An 18,810-nucleotide genomic window follows, 5' to 3' on the forward strand; every position below is an offset into this window, starting at 1 on the left:
ACCACATAAAGCATTTCTTGTACTGGGCTGTACGTCATCTCAATAGAATTAATGATATCTCAAGCAGAATATAATATCGGGAAATAGTTGTATGACGTAGCCAGAGTAAATGGAGATCTCAGAGACTAGACAGTAAGATAGTGTTTAAAAACGTTGTGAAATTTTAACAACAAATTTTATTTTCGTTCGTAGCCTAAGCGATTAAGTAATCTGAGATGAGTCATTACTCATAAACTATCAATTTTCTGCTCTTTTAGTTGTCAGTAGTGTAGCGTTCCAATTTTTAAAGTGCATTGGCGATAATTTGTCTTGTTTGACTAGGTTTGTCATGTAGTAAACTCTAACTGGGGTTGACAATTTAGTCGACTCACACATTTCCTTTTCAAAATTCTGTCTTTATTTTTATTTCGTTATGCTTGATTTTGTTTCATGTGCTACTCATCCATTTGTCAAATTAGGACAGATGTACTGGACAAAAATGATAAAACCAACATTTTTCACGAACAGTGTGAATGGCGGTTAATACACCAACGAGCTGTAATAGGCTAGGTAGGAAGTGATATCTGCGTGCCGGGTAAAACTACACTCACGCGCACAGAGCTAAGGGCTGAAAATGCCTGCAGAAAGACAGTAAGTTCCTTTCGGATACATACCACCCAGTTGGACCAGAGTTCCCGTGTGTTGATCACCTCGATCCAGTTTCCGATGACGTTGACAAAGTCTTCCGCAGTGGATGTGCTGTTGAGGTCGGTGATGAGCAGGAAGTTGAAGGAGAAGTGCGCGCCAGGATTTGTGGCGTTGCCATAGTAACCCACAACCTGCTCCACAGTGCCGTACGCCTCAGTCATCATCACCCTGCCAGACGTAGTAGCACTTTACAGGAAGCAAGACCATATTTATTATCTATAGACCACTAGAGAGAACCTGTAGTGCGGCCTTACCGGGGGATATTATGTAATGACCAACTTGCCAGAACAGTGTTACAGACAATTGTCGAATTAAATGCCTATAACACATCATTTAGGGTTTATAGTTTGACTGTGCAAAACTGTTTTATACAGTTTTATACAGTTAATGAATTGACGAGATTCAAAAATGATAAGAACTGATATCATAAAAATATTCGACACGATTTTTTAACTTCGTCATGAACAGCTAAGTATTTTTGTTTTTAAAGAACAAAATTGGAGATCCTCTTCCACGCAGAAATCAGTATTTTACTTTTAAAATTGCACATTGCAACAATAAGTAAACACATTTGTTAAACAAATGCAAGGTAACAACAGTAATGCAACAAACAAGCAAATTTAATACTTGCCCAAACAATTAGGCTTAAAATGTATCTTTCAAACAATGTTATTGATTTCTTCGTTTCCGCTTACACTTTATACTATTGGATCTACTTGTAATACCACGGTTGCCCAGGAAGTAATGCACCGCATTTTTTTTCTCACCCGAAAACAATGCTATGAATGCGAAACGTTTCGTACGTGTTATTTCAAATCTCCTGAGTGAGCGCACCTAGTTTCCGTCACTTCCGACAGATAGCGTAGCTGCAGGACAGTTTCAAAATGGCGTCTGTAGGTGGTTTAGATTTGATAAGTTTTTCGTTCCATAGATCCGTGCTGGGGTGATCCTCGTGGATGTGGAACATGTCAAATTTTTTTAAGCTGAAATAACAATACCAATAGTATGATTATATACAATACATCATGTGTTTCTTATAAAAAATTCGCCAATGGAGTAGAAAGAGTTGGCCACTAGTAAGTTTTTCAGGCTCCTTTTAAACTTATCTTTATTTGTAACTAAATGTTTTATGTTTGCTGGCAAATTATTGAAGATGAGTGTTCCTGAGTAGTGGACCCCTTTTTGAACTAAAGTAACTGCTTTTAAGTCCTTGTGCAGATCATTTTTGTCCTGTTTGTTGGAAAAAGAGATATATTATTTAGGACAAATTTCATTAAGGAGTAAATACACTCCTGTAAATGGAAAAAAGAACACATTGACACCGGTGTGTCAGACCCACCATACTTGCTCCAGACTCTGCGAGAGGGCTGTACAAGCAATGATCACACGCACGGCACAGCGGACACACCAGGAACCGCGGTGTTGGCCGTCGAATGGCGCTAGCTGCGCAGCACCGCCGCCGTCAGTGTCAGCCAGTTTGCCGTGGCATACGGAGCTCCATCGCAGTCTTTAACACTGGTAGCATGCCGCGACAGCGTGGACGTGAACCGTATGTGCAGTTGACGGACTTTGAGCGAGGGCGTATAGTGGGCATGCGGGAGGCCGGGTGGACGTACCGCCGAATTGCTCAACACGTGGGGCGTGAGGTCTCCACAGTACATCGATGTTGTCGCCAGTGGTCGGCGGAAGGTGCACGTGCCCGTCGACCTGGGACCGGACCGCAGCGACGCACGGATGCACGCCAAGACCGTAGGATTCTACGCAGTGCCGTAGGGGACCGCACCGCCACTTCCCAGCAAATTAGGGACACTGTTGCTCCTGGGGTATCGGCGAGGACCATTCGCAACCGTCTCCATGAAGCTGGGCTACGGTCCCGCACACCGTTAGGCCGTCTTCCGCTCACGCCCCAACATCGTGCAGCCCGCCTCTAGTGGCGTGAATGGAGGGACGAATGGAGACGTGTCGTCTTCAGCGATGAGAGTCGCGTCTGCCTTGGTGCCAATGATGGTCGTATGCGTGTTTGGCGCCGTGCAGGTGAGCGCCACAATCAGGACTGCATACGACCGAGGCACACAGGGCCAACACCTGGCATCATGGTGTGGGGAGCGATCTCCTACACTGGCCGTACACCACTGGTGATCGTCGAGGGGACACTGAATAGTGCACGGTACATCCAAACCGTCATCGAACCCATCGTTCTACCATTCCTAGACCGGCAAGGGAACTTGCTGTTCCAACAGGACAATGCACGTCCGCATGTATCCCGTGCCACCCAACGTGCTCTAGAAGGTGTAAGTCAACTACCCTGGCCAGCAAGATCTCCGGATCTGTCCCCCATTGAGCATGTTTGGGACTGGATGAAGCGTCGTCTCACGCGGTCTGCACGTCCAGCACGAACGCTGGTCCAACTGAGGCGCCAGGTGAAATGGCATGGCAAGCCGTTCCACAGGACTACATCCAGCATCTCTACGATCGTCTCCATGGGAGAATAGCAGCCTGCATTGCTGCGAAAGGTGGATATACACTGTACTAGTGCCGACATTGTGCATGCTCTGTTGCCTGTGTCTATGTGCCTGTGGTTCTGTCAGTGTGATCATGTGATGTATCTGACCCCAGGAATGTGTCAATAAAGTTTCCCCTTCCTGGGACAATGAATTCACGGTGTTCTTATTTCAATTTCCAGGAGTGTATATAGAGAGGCAGTAGTTAGTATACCTAGTTCTTTGAAGAGGTTTCTACAGGACGTCCGTGAATTTACTCCACCAATAATACGTATTACCCGCTTTTGGACTCTGAAAACTTTTGTTTGACTTGAAGAGTTACCCCAAAACATTATACCATATGACATTATGGAATGAAAGTAGGCAAAGTATGCAAGCTTTTTCATTTTTATGTCGCCTGGACTCTGAAAACTTTTGTTTGACTTGAAGAGTTACCCCAAAACATTATACCATATGACATTATGGAATGAAAGTAGGCAAAGTATGCAAGCTTTTTCATTTTTATGTCGCCTATGTCTGCTAACACTCGAATTGCAAATACAGATTTTTTAAGGCGTTTCTGCGGTTCTGTGGTGTGCTCCTCCCAACTGAATTTATTATTAAGTTGTAATCCCAGGAATTTAAGACTGTCAACCTCTTGTATCTGATCTTCTTCATACTTCTACGTATGTTGGGTGGAAACCTCTTGCAGGTTCTGAACTGTATATAGTGAGTCTTTTCGAAGTTTAATGTCAGTGAGTTAGCTTTAAACCATTTATTACTATCCATGAAAATATCATTAGCAGATCTTTCTAGAACTACATTCGACATACTATTTATTGCAATACCTGTGTCATCTGCAAACAAAACGAACTCTGCTTCTGGCAGTGTAACTGATGAGAGATCATTAATGTACATAAGAAAATAGCAGTGGCCCTAAGATGGATCCTTGTGGGACACCACATGTAATTCTTTCCCTTTCTGACGCTGACTGATGACTTAATTCACTAGTCCCTTGCACTGACACCCTTTGTTTCCTGTTAGCGAGACATGATTTCAACCATTTTGCAGCACTGCCTGCGACACCATAGAATTCTAATTTATTAAAAAGGATGTTGTGGTTCACACAATCAAATGCCTTTGACAAATCACAGAAAATACCTGCTGCTTGTAATTTGTTATTTAATGAATTATGTACATTTTCACTGTAGGTGTAAATTGCCTTCTCGATATCAGAACCCTTCAGAAACCCAAACTGTGTTCTTGATAATATGTTATTTATGGTCAGATCGATGAGAAGCTGCCTGTACAATACTTTTTCTAAAATTTTTGAGAATGCTGGCAAAAGTGAAATCGGTCTGTAGTTTGATGGTATCGTTACAAGCAACGTCATATGCACAAATGTCTATGGAGCATCTGATGTCGACAGAAGTACAGTTAGCCGCTGGGCACAGAGGGTGAGATCATCCGAAGGCGGTTCAGTGGAGGGGATGATTCACATGGTGAAGCACTGGCTTTGTTACCAGGACAAGGATTGGCACCGACAGGGCATACAAGTTCTTGTTTCGCGCTGGAGGAAGGAAATAGAAGAGGATGGAGATAACGTGGAAAAATAGAGTTTGTAGATAAAACACCATTATTTCGTGTGCGTAATTATGTTCAATAAAGAATTGTTGAAGAGAAAATGTGGTACATTACTTTCTGGGCAAACCCTCATATCTTCATAACTTAGTGGTCTTAACATATCACATTGAATACTGAGTGGAGCCAAAACTCTAAGCTTGTCTTCAGCCATCAAGGTTCGAAATTTGTTTTTGATCAACTTCGGTGATGAATACTTCATGAGCCATGTGCCATTTGTGACTTCAATAAATATGTCAAAAATCCGCCTCAGTTGCGAAATGTTAGTGGTACCAGTAACATTTAGCAACTGAGGCGGATTTTTGACATATTAATTTATCACAGTTGCTGACAGGGCTGCAAAATGTTAAAAACTCATAGATTTGTGCCTTCGGCAAAATGGGGATAGTGAAGTGCAGATAGATGCACACTGAAGAAATCGAGTGATACTCCCATCGTCAAACAACAGTTAGAGAAAGACAAACTCGCGTTTATCTCCTACAATGGACCTTCTTCGTCAAAATTGCGATAATCCTCATAGAAACCACCATCAAAGCTATCTTTGGAAAATTATTAAAAAAACTAAATATATGCTGGGCTCCGAGCCAAGGACCAATTGCAACCGCAATTACCCGGCACATTAGGTGAGTATATTTGAAGGATAAAGTCAGTGGTGGCAGAACACATCATTAGTAAATTTGAGAAAACGAGAATATTGTGCCAAATTGTGCCTTCTGGAAGAGGATGATTAAAGAAGGAGTTGAGATGAGACTCCATGAAAATCTCGTCTACAGGTACGAGGACTATCACTAGAGATCGGCGTGTAATCTTTCATAAGCAGCTGTATGTAGAGACCGCGCGCAACACTTGACCCTTCGCGAGTCTGGGTAAGACAGTAAGTGCCGAGAGTCGAACGGCAGTCCGCCTCCCACCATGGCACGTCGATGGCCACGCCAGAGCAGAGGGGTTGCAGGGAGAGGTGGCCGCCGCTTATGTATATGTATATATGACTTCCAATTGATCTCGACACTGCGCCAGTAGATGATGAGAGTGGCACTCATCGAAACTTTGGGGGATTTCTACGTAGCCTCCCTGCTGCAAACGTCAGAAAGATTTCACCAGCTGTATATGACGGTAAAGTCTGTATTTATTATATTTCTTTGCTTTAGTAGACCACAGCTCCGGCCTGCATACACAGCAGTTGAATTAACAGTACCTACAAGGTATCGCCCTGATGAAAGCAGCTACGTACCTTGTTGTGGACTCCATGAGATATCAAATGTGTTCGGGATCCTTCCTGTGCCATTGCCATTGAACTGACGTTTATAGTAACTGTGATCGTAAATGGATCCGAGGTACACACGACATGCTCTGTGGTTTCCAGATGCGAGGTATGATCAAAAAGTAATGGGAATGTTTTTTAATTTTTGCGGAATTTTTACATCCGTTTTTTAGTTTTTTTATCTTTTTGGTGCACTTTTTATTGATGTATGTTTACATCTTTAGTTGTTTTTTGTTGACAGTCGAAAAGATTATACGTGTTTTCGAGTCTCGGCGAATTTTTACTTTAAAAAAAAAGTAGGAAAGAATTTGCATTAAATTTTGCTTGAGAAATATTGACTGTGGCTTTCGGCGAATCTAGTATGAGTGAGACAAAAGTTTCAGATTGGTATAAATGTTTTAAAGAAGGTCGAGAAGACGATGAAGAGAACGATAGCCTTGGACGCCGTAGCGCATCAGTTGCTGACGGCAATATAGAAGAAAATGGTTCCGGAAAACAGGCTATTTACAATCACAGAGGTTGCTGGTGATGTTGGCATATTATTTGGCTCGTGCCAAGAAATTTTGTCGGATGGTTTGGGCATGGAACGTGTAGCAGCAAAGTTTATTCCAAAATTGTTGAATTTCGACTGAAAACGAAGGCGCATAGACATCGTCCAGGAATTACTGAATGAAGTCGACAACGATCGAGAATTTCTCTAGAAGCTTAGAAAAGGTGACATGACATGAGTACGATGCTGAAACAAAGGCCAAATAGTCCCTATGGAAGACCATGCAGAGCCAAGACCGAAAAAAATTCGACAAGGTTCGATCACATATGAAGGATCTTCTCATTATTTTCTTCGATTACAGTGGGACAGTGCATAATGAGTATGTGCCTTGAGGTCATACGATCAGTAAGGAACACTATCTTAAAGCTGTGCGCCGTTTGCGTGAAGCAATCGGAAGAAAAATACCATTATTGGGGCAAAATCACTTGTGAAAATTTCATCACGATAATGCTCCCGCTCACACATCAATGCTTGTTCGTGATGTTTTGGCAAATTAAAAAACCGTTCTGTTGCGTGAGTCATCTAATTCGCCGCAAATGACACCTGGAGACTTCTTTCTACATCCGAGGCTGAGGATAACCATGAAAAGATGTCATTTTAACACCCTTGATGAGATAAAAACAGAATTGCTGAAGGAGCTGAGCATCATAACGAAAAGTGAGTTACAAAAAACTTCCAACACTGGAAAAAGCGCTGAGGGGGAGGACGAAATTGATGACGATGAATAAATGGTTCAAATGGCTCTGAGCACTATGGGACTTAACTTCTGAGGTCATCAGTCCCCTAGAACTTAGAACTACTTAAACCTAACTAACCTAAGGACATCACACACATCCATGCCCGAAGCAGGACGTTAAATCAGTTCTATGACACATGTACCTTCCAGATTTTCGGATGAATTCTTGTAAAATGATGTATTTCTGTAAACTACGATTTCTTGTAAACTGTAATGAAGCGATATACTAAGGACATCTGTACTACAACTTACTACTACATTAAAAGATTTTATTTGTATTATAATTAGTATCCTAGGTATCACAGGTAAAAATTGGAGATGACGGAAAGTTGCATTTGGAAAGGGTTGGGGAGAGGGGGAAGAATGTAGAAAGAGACGTCAACAACCTGTAACTCTGCTTTCCCGAACTCATCAGCTGAATGAAGCCTTGACCGCTCTCGACCTACTACCGACAATTATCATTTCACCATAGAAAGTAGAGTCCTAGATTCACACAAGGTGGTATCTTCTATGAATAGATGACGCAAGGGGGATAGATTGTGGTAATTTTTACATGATACTACCCTGATAACAACTTATCTAATTTTCGAAATTTCTTGCTCTACATATTTCCATGCATTGCTGTTTTGGCGATTTTTCTTTTACTAACAGTAACGACAGGGCCCCAAAAATCCAAAAAATATACCTAAAAAACACAGGTCAGTTATGTTACGCTAAACTGTAATGAGTAGATCACAAAGAGCACATTGTATGAAAGAGAAGTACCAGTTCGCTTTGGGAATCTGCAGTGGATATAATTGCTAGTTCCTTGGGTGCGTAGTATTGTTTCCGATATGAACGATGTGCAGAGAGCCAAGATCTGTGGGCGGTAATTATCAAAATTAGCAGTTACATTAAGGTTATACAATCATCCGAATTGAAACTAATAGACCAAAAAACTTTTTTATTCTCTATTATACGTTGTTGCTGCCTACTTTATTTTTCCAGAGAGCATAACAAATCACAGCAGAAAATGTAAAAAGAACACATCGTACATATGTACGAACAAAGAAATGATTTACAATTACCCTTCTGAAGCTATTTTTCAGGTTCTCCCATTTCATAATACTATACAACGTGTTCAGATCAGACATCTCAAACGGAATATTTGAAGACTTGGATGCAATAATAGGATAATAACCAGAAACAAAGTTCAGAGAAAAATTAGAAAAACATTTTTCACTGTGTTTTCCAAACATTTTGTTAAATATTTAGATTATATGTGGAAATTTAACTCCAAACAGCCTCCAGTGTGAGTTTTACACATCGTCTCTGATCCATAAGGAACATATATATGAGGAGCAATACGAATGTTAGAATTATCCAGTTCCTGCTGTAATCTTTTATGAATCAAGACCCATCGCACAGAATTTGATGCTGTATGTGAGTAATAATTTACTAAGAGACAAATAAATACATAAATAAATTAGAATAAATATACTTCAAACCATTTAAAGAAATGTGAAAAATCAAGAAAGAATACAGACTATTTCGGAAGTTGAAAGTCAAGTCATCGGTCAGTACGCACTTTATAAAAGTACTAATAAATCGTAAGAGAAAATTTTCGGAAATTTGTCTGTAACGTTCTCCATTTTGTATTTTCAAAATTATAATGAAAGTGTACGCCAGCACAAACGAAAATGAAATTGATAACGAGTTGTCTTAAAGGCAGGAAAATCATGTGTCTATGTCAAAACTGCCAAAACATCCTGTGTCGTGTAACTGTTCAAACCCCATCGAATGACAGACAGATTCTTCATTCCCACCTACCCATTTGAGATCTGTGTATCATTTGTTGTGTATACGAGGGTATATTTTGCCGCAAGTTTCATTAAATATGGATGTATGTTGCTACAGAAGGCTGTGGAGTCATGTAGAGTGGAGGTACTTGTAGCATTGCTGTTTACTTACTCTTAAAGACACAGAACTTGGATCCAAAATCAGCGTTCTCAGTAACAGATACTAAAATCTTCCTCCCTTCTTATATGAATTTGTAGTATTTACTTATCGTAAAAGATTCGTTGCCATTCATTACCGTTGTTGTTGTTGTTGTTGTGGTCTTCAGTCCTGACACTGGTTTGATGCAGCTCTCCTTGCTACTCTATCCTGTGCAAGATTCTTCGTCTTCCAGTACTTACTGCAACCTACATCCTTCTGAATCTGCTTAGTGTATTCATCTCTTGGTCTCCCTCTACTATTTTTACCCTCCACGCTGCCCTCCACATTTATTACCACCAAGCTGAAAAATACACTACTGGACATTAAAATTGCCACACCACGAAGATGAAGCGCTACAGACGCGAAATTTAACCGACAGCAATAAGATGCTGTGATACGCAAATGATTATCTTTTCAGAGCATTCACACAAGGTTGGCGCCGGTGGCGACACCTACAACGTGCTGACATGAGGAAAGCTTCCAACCGATTTCTCACACACAAACAGCAATTGACCGGCGTTGCCTGGTGAAACGTTGTTTTGATGCCTCGTGTAAGGAGGAGAAATGCGTACCATCGCGTTTCCGACTTTGATAAAGGTCGGATTGTAGCCTATCGCGATTGCGGTTTATCGTATCGCGACATTGCTGCTCGCGTTGGTCGAGATCCAATGACTGTTAGCAGAATATGGAATCGATGGGTTCAGGAGGGTAATACGGAACGCCGTGCTGGATCCTAACGGGCTCGTATCACTAGCAGTCGAGATGACAGGCATATTAACCGCATGGTTTTAACGGATCGGGCAGCCATGTCTCGATCCCTGAGTCAACAGATGGGGACGTTTGCAATACAACAACCATCTGCACGAACAGTTCGACGACGTTTGCAGCAGCATGGACTATCAGCTCGGAGACCATGGCTGCGATTACCCTTGACGCTGCATGGTGTACTCATCGACGAACCTGGGTGCACGAATGGAAAAACGTCACTTTTTCGGATGAATCCAGGTTCTGTTTACAGCATCATTATGGTCGCATCCGTGTTTGGTGACATCGCGGTAAACGCACATTGGAAGCGTGTATTCGTCATCGCCGTACTGGCGTATCATCCGGCGTGATGGTATGGGGTGTCATTGGTTACACGTCTCGGTCACTTCTTGTTCGCATTGACGTGCGTCAGTAAAAGAGACGAATAAAAAGGTGTTAGCATGTGGACGTAATGTGCTGTTTCAGTCTCTTCTGTACCTAAGGTCCATCACCGTTCCCTTTGGATCCCTACGTAATTCGGTGCTCTCCGATACACACGATCGAACAGTGGAGGAGTGTTACTCAAGCGTCAACTTTAGGTTACAATATCTCCGGACGTAATTAACATTTTACAATGCAACAAACGGCACTGATTACGTATTTATTTATGTGTTCATATGTGCTAACAAAACTAACGGGGTTCCATTTAAAAAAAACGTCGGTTTGTGTAAAAAAACACACTTCCGTGCATTTTTGTACGGTTTGTATTAAACAATTACACTAGCCCCTCTCCTCACGTTCGGTCTGTGGAATCGGTTCGTCAGTATTTGATGTGGTTTACGAAATATATCCAGCGGTAACGTTCGGTGACTCACCCTGTATAATGTTTTAGGACTGTTACAATTTCATTCGGTTTTTTTCTAGCAACGGCAGCTGAGGCCAGTTTGACCAAGAGCAAGAAATAGATATTTCCAGCTATCTACTTTTTGCGCTCTAAAAAGTGTTCTCAACTGAAATACCACCTAGTTACCAAAATATTAAACATTTTCTAGAAATTAAAACACCGGAGGATAGAGGGTACCTGTGCACACAAATCTGTGAGAAAAGCAACTTATTTTCAGGAAAAATGGTGATTATCCATTTCTTGCACTTACATCTTCATTTGCTAATGCCACAAAAAATCCAACTTACGTGTTTGTGTAATTGTCCATGAGTTTCCTGAATTCTTGTATGACGACGTACGTCTCGTCCTGGTGCTGCATGGGTGTAGGTTGGCCCTCCACAGCGTCAGGGAAACCCTCAGCCTCCACCAGACACATCACAGCGTCCATGCGGAAACCGTCCACCCCCTTGTCCAGCCAGAACTTCATCTCCCCCTGTGAACAGAGAACGTGTCTGGTACACCCGTACATCCTTTCTTTGCACCGAAAATTATTAGCAGCCTTCAGCTACAAACCCTTGGTTCTACAATGAATCAAATACACTATAGCCAAAATCCTAGCCTAATTTAGAAATGATAACACGCATCAGACGGATGTCGGAAGTTCTAGGGAAGACATTTGGCATACTACGTTGCCCAGAAATAAGTAACTATACAAATGCTGAAAATAAGATGAGTGTAAAAGGGGAAAAGAAAGAAAAGAAAATGTAACGAAATTGTAAAATGTCAACCACAATAACAACATAGTTAACAGGCTACATTGTTAGCCCTATGATTTGCAGCGATGGTGCATGCTCTCTTAATTTTAATTAATTTCACCAGGTCTCGAGAGAATATGACAGTCAGAGATATTTCATCATAAAAGACCGTAACTTTCCAAAAACTATTAAGAAAACTTGAAAATTGAAAATTAAGTCTTAAACTACTAAAACAAGACTCCAAAGCTACATTAACGAGATTTACAGTCATATACCACATTATAGTACAAGGTTAGACACTACTGCAAACAACTCTTGTAAAGCATAATTGAAGGAGAGGGTGGAAGAAAATGATAACTGTCAATTTCGCAACTATCAGTTTGATTTCATTGTATGTTGTGTTTTAGAATGCACAAAACGGCAGTAAAAAGTAGTTTCATTCGTGCCACTGGAGAGAAGTATTTACTAAGTTGTAAGGCATCCTGATTTTACGGACCTTGCATGAGCTTGATTCACAATGACAGGCTGATACAGTATGAGATCCTTAGAAAATAATAATCATATTATATCAACAAAAGGCAATTGCACTTCATCTCATGTATCGAAAACTAACAAAACAAAATCTACCAATATATGGACTGGCATGAACAAACAAGTTAAAGTGAAACGCATTTTGGAGCCGAACCGAGCAAGTGGTTAATGATATCACACAAACCCCATTTATCAAGAGAATGCGAGCTTCAGCGCAGAAAGGGATAAGGCCAGAACAATACATTATTCCCTTTAATAAGGCCGGGAAAAAGGGGAAGTGGCTGCTTGTCATTAACACGGCTAGGCTGCGACCCAGCAAGAAAAAAAATGTGTATTCACCTCTAGCGAGACAGTGATTGGCTGAAGCAATACTTATCGATGCAGACGCGACACGGTGAGCAGATCCCTATTGTATAGAAGCATTTTGAGACCTATCTCTGTCTCGTCTTGTGGCGGATCGCGCAAGTGTGTGGAAATAAGTGAGGGCATTGAGACCTTTGCATTCTGCGAAGTGAAGATGATACACTTCAGGTACTGTGGCGACAGGTAGAAGAGCGATAGTTAATTATTCCTGTGGCAATTTTTGTGGGCAAAGAAATTGTGCACATCGCTCCAACCCATAGCGAGTGTGCAATAGCCATTATTTTGGCTAAGGAAAGATTATCGTTCTACGGAACGCAGTAAAGTTGCGACTGAGTGAATTCAGTCAAAGCCAGAGTAGGGAATTAGCATTTCAGATCCTGCATGGAGACAAGATGCCACTTGGTAAAGTACCATCATGCATTAGGCCACATTAGGTGTTCTGTCTAGATTTTGCTCACTCCAACTTGTGTACACTTTGACCATTGAATATCAAAAGCTAGGAAACTAACCTACCCTCACACTGAGTACACGAGAGTTTTTTCATTGGTTCAAAAAGTATATTTATTCTCTATCAACTCAATGCATTGACCAGCTACAACAATATAGATTTAAGTGAGATGACGAGGATTTTTAATAATAATCCTTTTCTGTAAAAAAATTTTTCATGTGTAGAGATAATGATTTTAATAATCATCATTTCAGTATGTCCATGACTTGATTATTTTGTTACTGAGTGTCAAAAGCAATCTAACGTGATTGTTGTTTATCACTTGACCCCTGAAAGCAACAGTTGATAAATTCTATGTAGAATGAAAAGGGAATAGCTGTTCTGTCTTTCTAGAATAGACCCCAAACTTTCACTTTTATTGATTCATGCATTCAAGGTACGTGACAGCAGCGTTTCTATTGATTTTTGTTACCATCTGCACTTAGTATTAGCTGACTTACAGGGCCAGGGTCACATTTATTTAGCATGTCTGTTTGACACCCTGGGCTTGGGAAGACAGTTCAGATGTTTTGTCCATTTGCGCACTAAGTGGTAAGCTAAATTTGCACACATTAGTACACTCACTGTGCACATACAAAGGTCAGACATACGACATAGTAAACTTTTCTTTATACCCGTGTCTTTGAATTTAATCAACATCAAAAGTCAAAGTGGTCCCATACTCAGGGAATAGACACAGGGGACCAGCTGCAGGAATCCTGAATCACTGCGCTTGTCAAGACCTTAGTGGAGGTGCTTTGCCTTTCTCTGACTTGTTGTGAAGTGTCGAGTGTGTACCTGTGTCATATGCATGACTATGATGAGTGGGTGTGGTATGTGATATTGTGTTCATCTTGTTTCTGATGAACGGAAGTAAGAAGGGTGAAACCTGCTGCCAACATACACTCACTCCTCTCAAATAGCACCAAGGGGCCATGGAGGTTAATGTCCCAATCTGATGCAAGGATCACCATCAACAATATCACCTATCCTCACTTCAGGAGACACTGCAGTGAGATGTGATATTTAATAGAGGACACAAGAAGTTTACATCCCCACCAATCAGCTCTTTGCTGGCCAAGTGCCAGAAGTGAGAATTTTTCACTATGATGATTTGAAGCAGCTTACCTTCCACACCATGCCATCAGACAAGGGTGCATTAGCGAACTCAGCTATGGAAATGGGAGTGTTCACCAGCAGTGTGAGACATAACACTGCATCAGACTTTAGAAGGAACACACCACGTGGCTTCATTACTGTTTCCTTCCTTTAATAGTGCAGTAACAGATGCATTATGCCACAATGTCCCATTACTCACACAGTTCGCTGTCCATCTCATAGAAAAACGTGTTGATCAGCAAAACGTATCTTTCTCTCCTCGTATTTGCCCAGGTGCGTCCCCTGCTCTTTTGAAAACAACAAATGTGTGTGAGAGCTTGAATTCTCGTTTTCACTCCTTGTTTGACTCGTCTTACTCTAAAATTAACATTTTTGTGAGTAATTTGAGAAGAATTTAAACAGGCAATTACAGTTGACTAAATAATATAGGCTCTGATTCTGCATAATAAACTGTCAAAAAACCAAAGAAAGGCAAGTAATGACCAGGTACAAAATTTTGCAGTGGCATAGTTGTTAAATGGACGTAATGCACATTTTTATACCTTTTTTTTCAAAGCTTAAATTTTGTCGTTAGCAGATCCGATAATCTGAGCCTTTGTCTAGTGGGGCAGGAGCTGATGCAAAGAGCCTGGGGTACGTTTATGCTGCACCTTCGCTGACTGCACTTCGCTGCTCGCCGCTAGTGCATCACAGCTCACTCTGCTCACCTGGAGCCTTGTCACGTTACTTTGCAACCTCGCTACTGGCACATCGCTGCTCACTCATCATGCAGGCATCTCGCTTTTAGCCACGAACCTTTATCCTGCAGTTGTCGACATAGCTAGTTGAGTGGATTACTTGCAGAACGAAGCAAAGACAACGTGTAACGACCGTAATAGTGATCGTTCACGCCAAAAATGTAGTTATTGACAAAGAGAAAGAAGAAGAGGTATGTATGTATCCTTCTTTGAATGTAGACTGTCCAGAATGCAGATACTTTCATCATTTCTAACAGCTGAAAAATATGAAGTTCACTTTTTTCATGACAAATTTTCCACTGTAAGTTTTACTGAGCCAGAAATAGTTAAATATATGAAGAATTCACCCGAATTAGCTTGAAAGGAATTTAAATGCTATCCATCAGTAAGCAGTTGTGATTATGTGCATGCCTCAGGTTCCATAATGCTTAGCATCCAAAAACGTTTTCAATAAGCGCCTGTGTAAAATCATCACTGGAAATTCTCTCTCGTTAATACAAAAGAATTACTCGGAAAATGCTCAGGTTACCCACTTTAGGATATTGCTCAACTCTGTGGTATTCATACCAAATATAAGTATCAGCTGATATTGGACGTATTATACAACGAAGGGCAGCACCAATAGTCATATGCTTATTTGACCCACAGGAAGAGATCATGGAAATGTAGAAAAAGCTCGGCTGGTCCCAGCAGAGGTTCAAGTCCTCCCTCATGCATTTGAACATTTAGAAAAAGCTGACGTTCCACATGTTTGAAGATAGATGGAAATCATGTCGCCAAAGATTACTTACAGAGTTTCAAATACCAGTATTAAGTGAGGAATATAGTGTAGTCCCCTATGTATCACTCTTGCTGGGATCATGAAGACAATAATTAACTTATTGTACTTTGTAGAGAGACACTTAAGCAGTCATTTGGCAGAGCTCCATACTCTAATGAAACAGGAAAAAATCTTAATATGTGATGCAATGGAAAGCACCCTGTGCTGTGCACTCACTATGGCTTATGACGTATGAATGCCAATGTAGGTGTATGGTGCGAGAGAAACTGTGTGTATGAGGTGTAGTTCTCTAAGCAACAGCACTGCTACAGTGCCACTGAAGCAGCCAATCACAGCTCTCGTCTCAGGATGGCCAGCGATGGTCTCTGCTCCAAACACAAACCAACTTGATATCGTCGCCTGGCGAGGAAAGTAACAACCAGCAAGCAAGACAGCGATGGTGTAGGTTAAATGCGCCGGTAAGGCGTTCCCCAAGGAAGCGTTATAGGCCCTCTGTTGTTCCTGATATATATTAACGACATGGGAGACAATCTGAGTAGGCGTCTTAGATTGTTTCCAGATTATGCTATCATTTACCGTCTTGTAAAGTCATCAGATGATCAAAACGACTTGCAAAATGATTTAGATAAGATGTCTATATGGTGCGAAAAGTGGCAATTGACCCAGGATAAAGAAAAGTGCAAAGTTATTCACGTGAGTACTAAAAGAAATCAGCTACATTTAGATTACGCGATAAGTCACACAAATCTGAGGGCTGTTAATTCAACTAAATACTTAGGGATTACAATTACAAATAACCTAAATTGGAACGATCACATAGATAATATTGTGAGTAGAGCAAACCAAAGGCAGCGATTCATTGGCAGAACCTTAGAAGGTGCAACAGGTCTACCAAAGAGACTGCTTACACTACGCTTGTCCGTCATATTCTGCAGTACTGCTGTGCGGTGTGGGATTCGCATCAGGTGGGATTGACGGATGACATCGAAAAAGTACAAAGAAGGGCAGCTCGTTTTGTATTACCGCGAAAGAGGGGAGATAGTGTCACAGACATGATACGTGAATTGGAGTGGCAATCATTAAAACAAATGCGTTTTTCGTTGCGACGGTATCTTCTCATGAAATTTCAATCACCAGTTTTCTCCTCCGATTGCGAAAACTTTTTGTTGGTACCCACCCACATAGGGAGAAATGATCATCACGATAAAATAAGAGAAATCAGGGCTCGCACGGAAAAATTTAAGTGCTCGTTTTTCCCGCGTGCCGTTCGAGAGAGGAACGGTAGAGAGACATCATGGAGGTGGTTTATTGAACCTTCTGCCAGGCACTTCATTGCGAATAGCAGAGTAATCACGTAGTTGTAGATGTAGAAGGCTATGTTTACGCTGCAGCCTCGCTGCTGGCAGCTTGCTGCTCTTTACTGGCACACCACATCCTGCACTGCTCGTTGGGGGCCTTGTTACGTTACTTTTCAGCCCTGCTATTGGCACATCGTTGCTCGCTGCTTGCGCAGCTTCTCGCTTTCCGGTGGGAATCTACACCCTGGGAATCTACACCCTTCAGCTGTTCACATCGCTAGTTGAATGGATTACTTGCAGTGTGTAAAGCCAAAATTATGTTCTACACAACGTACAACGACAGTAATAATGGTTTGCTCATGTCAAACTATAGTTAGTGACAGCGAGAAAGAAGAAGAGGTATGTATGATTGTAGATCGTCCATACTGTATTTATTTTCAACAGTTCTAACAACAGCTCAAATAATATCAAGATCACTTTTTCAGAGAGTTACAAATCTCGTAACAAATTTTCCAGTTTAGGCATTACTAAACCAATGTAGTTTAAGATGTGAAGATTCGATCAAAAGTTACTAGCGTATTTTTGTTCAGTAGGGATTTGTAGACCTACTTACTCTGAGACAAGATTTCGTTAGTTTTTAGCCATATGTACTTCATGCACTACACCTGTCACTTGTAGATTTTTGTGCTAATATTCTAATAAAACAAAGAGAAAACGATACATTACGTAAAACAGAGGAATAAATTTCCAAACTTCATCACATCTAATATCATCCTCCATAGAGTGGTTATGATGCTCAGAGTGCCTCTTGTTGAAAATGGTTCAAATGGCTCTGAACACTATGGGACTTAACTTCTGAGGTCATCAGTCCCCTAGAACTTAGAACTTCTTAAACCTAAGGACATCACACACATCCACGCCCGAGGCAGGATTCAAACCTGCGGCCGTAGCGGTCGCGCGGCTCCACACTGTAGCGCCTAGAACCGCTCGGCCACTACGGCCGGCTTGCCTCTGGTCTCAGACAGATTTGTGACCAACAAAAGCTCAAGTAAGTGCCTGTTTAAAATCGCCAGTTGTAGTGAGCACAACATTACTGCCTGTGTATGGTGTGTTTTATTGGTAGGACATTGGGAAATCGGAGACAAAATATTTCTCGAAGGACTGCATAGAAGGCTTCAAGTACCATTGTTAAGTGAGAAACCTAGGAATATACTATAGTTGTCTGTAGCTCTTGCAGTGACTGTGAAGATAAAATTAATCTAATTGCAGTTCACTCAGTGGCATGTAAGAAGACATTTTCCCTTGCACCATACCTTAATATATGGTACAATGGCAAGTGCCCTATGCCATGCACTTAACAGTAGTTTGCAGAATATTGATGTAGATGGAGTGGTAGTGGATGTACGCTGAGTGCCAAACCGCACAACTATGAGCAGTCAAACACGACACTGCTGGAGTGACCCTGAATCAGCCAATCACAGCTCAGAACTGGCGGTGATGGTCGCAGCACGAAACACAAACCGGCTGGATATCACCTCCTGACGACAATCGTACTGAGCAGTGGAGCGATCAACGATGGGGCAGCTTCAATGCGTCCGTAAGATTTAGTGGGTTCGTTTCATCATTTCTGGGCGATGCCAACGAGCGGTGAGCAGCGAGGTGGCAGCGCAAACGCACCATAAGGCTTCTATAAGTCTTTCAAATTCCTAGTTCTTTAATTTCATTATAAATTCCCAAGATTTAATGCAGATGAAGAGTCTCCTGAAGTTTTCCTTGATCA

General features: G+C 41.5%; 1 protein-coding gene across 1 annotated transcript in view; it reads right to left on the bottom strand.

The window, feature by feature from the left end:
- LOC124799287 overlaps nt 1-18,810 on the bottom strand; it is a 292,389-nt gene that overhangs the window by 230,712 nt on the left and 42,867 nt on the right. The window contains exons 5-6 of the mRNA XM_047262901.1: nt 11,268-11,452; nt 654-855 (exon numbers count right to left, since the gene is read on the bottom strand). Of these exons, the coding sequence (XP_047118857.1) occupies nt 654-855; nt 11,268-11,452 (387 nt within the window). The remainder of the gene's footprint in view (nt 1-653; nt 856-11,267; nt 11,453-18,810) is intronic.

This window comes from Schistocerca piceifrons, chromosome 1 (assembly GCF_021461385.2).
Source record: "Schistocerca piceifrons isolate TAMUIC-IGC-003096 chromosome 1, iqSchPice1.1, whole genome shotgun sequence".
Classification (NCBI taxonomy): domain Eukaryota; kingdom Metazoa; phylum Arthropoda; class Insecta; order Orthoptera; family Acrididae; genus Schistocerca; species Schistocerca piceifrons.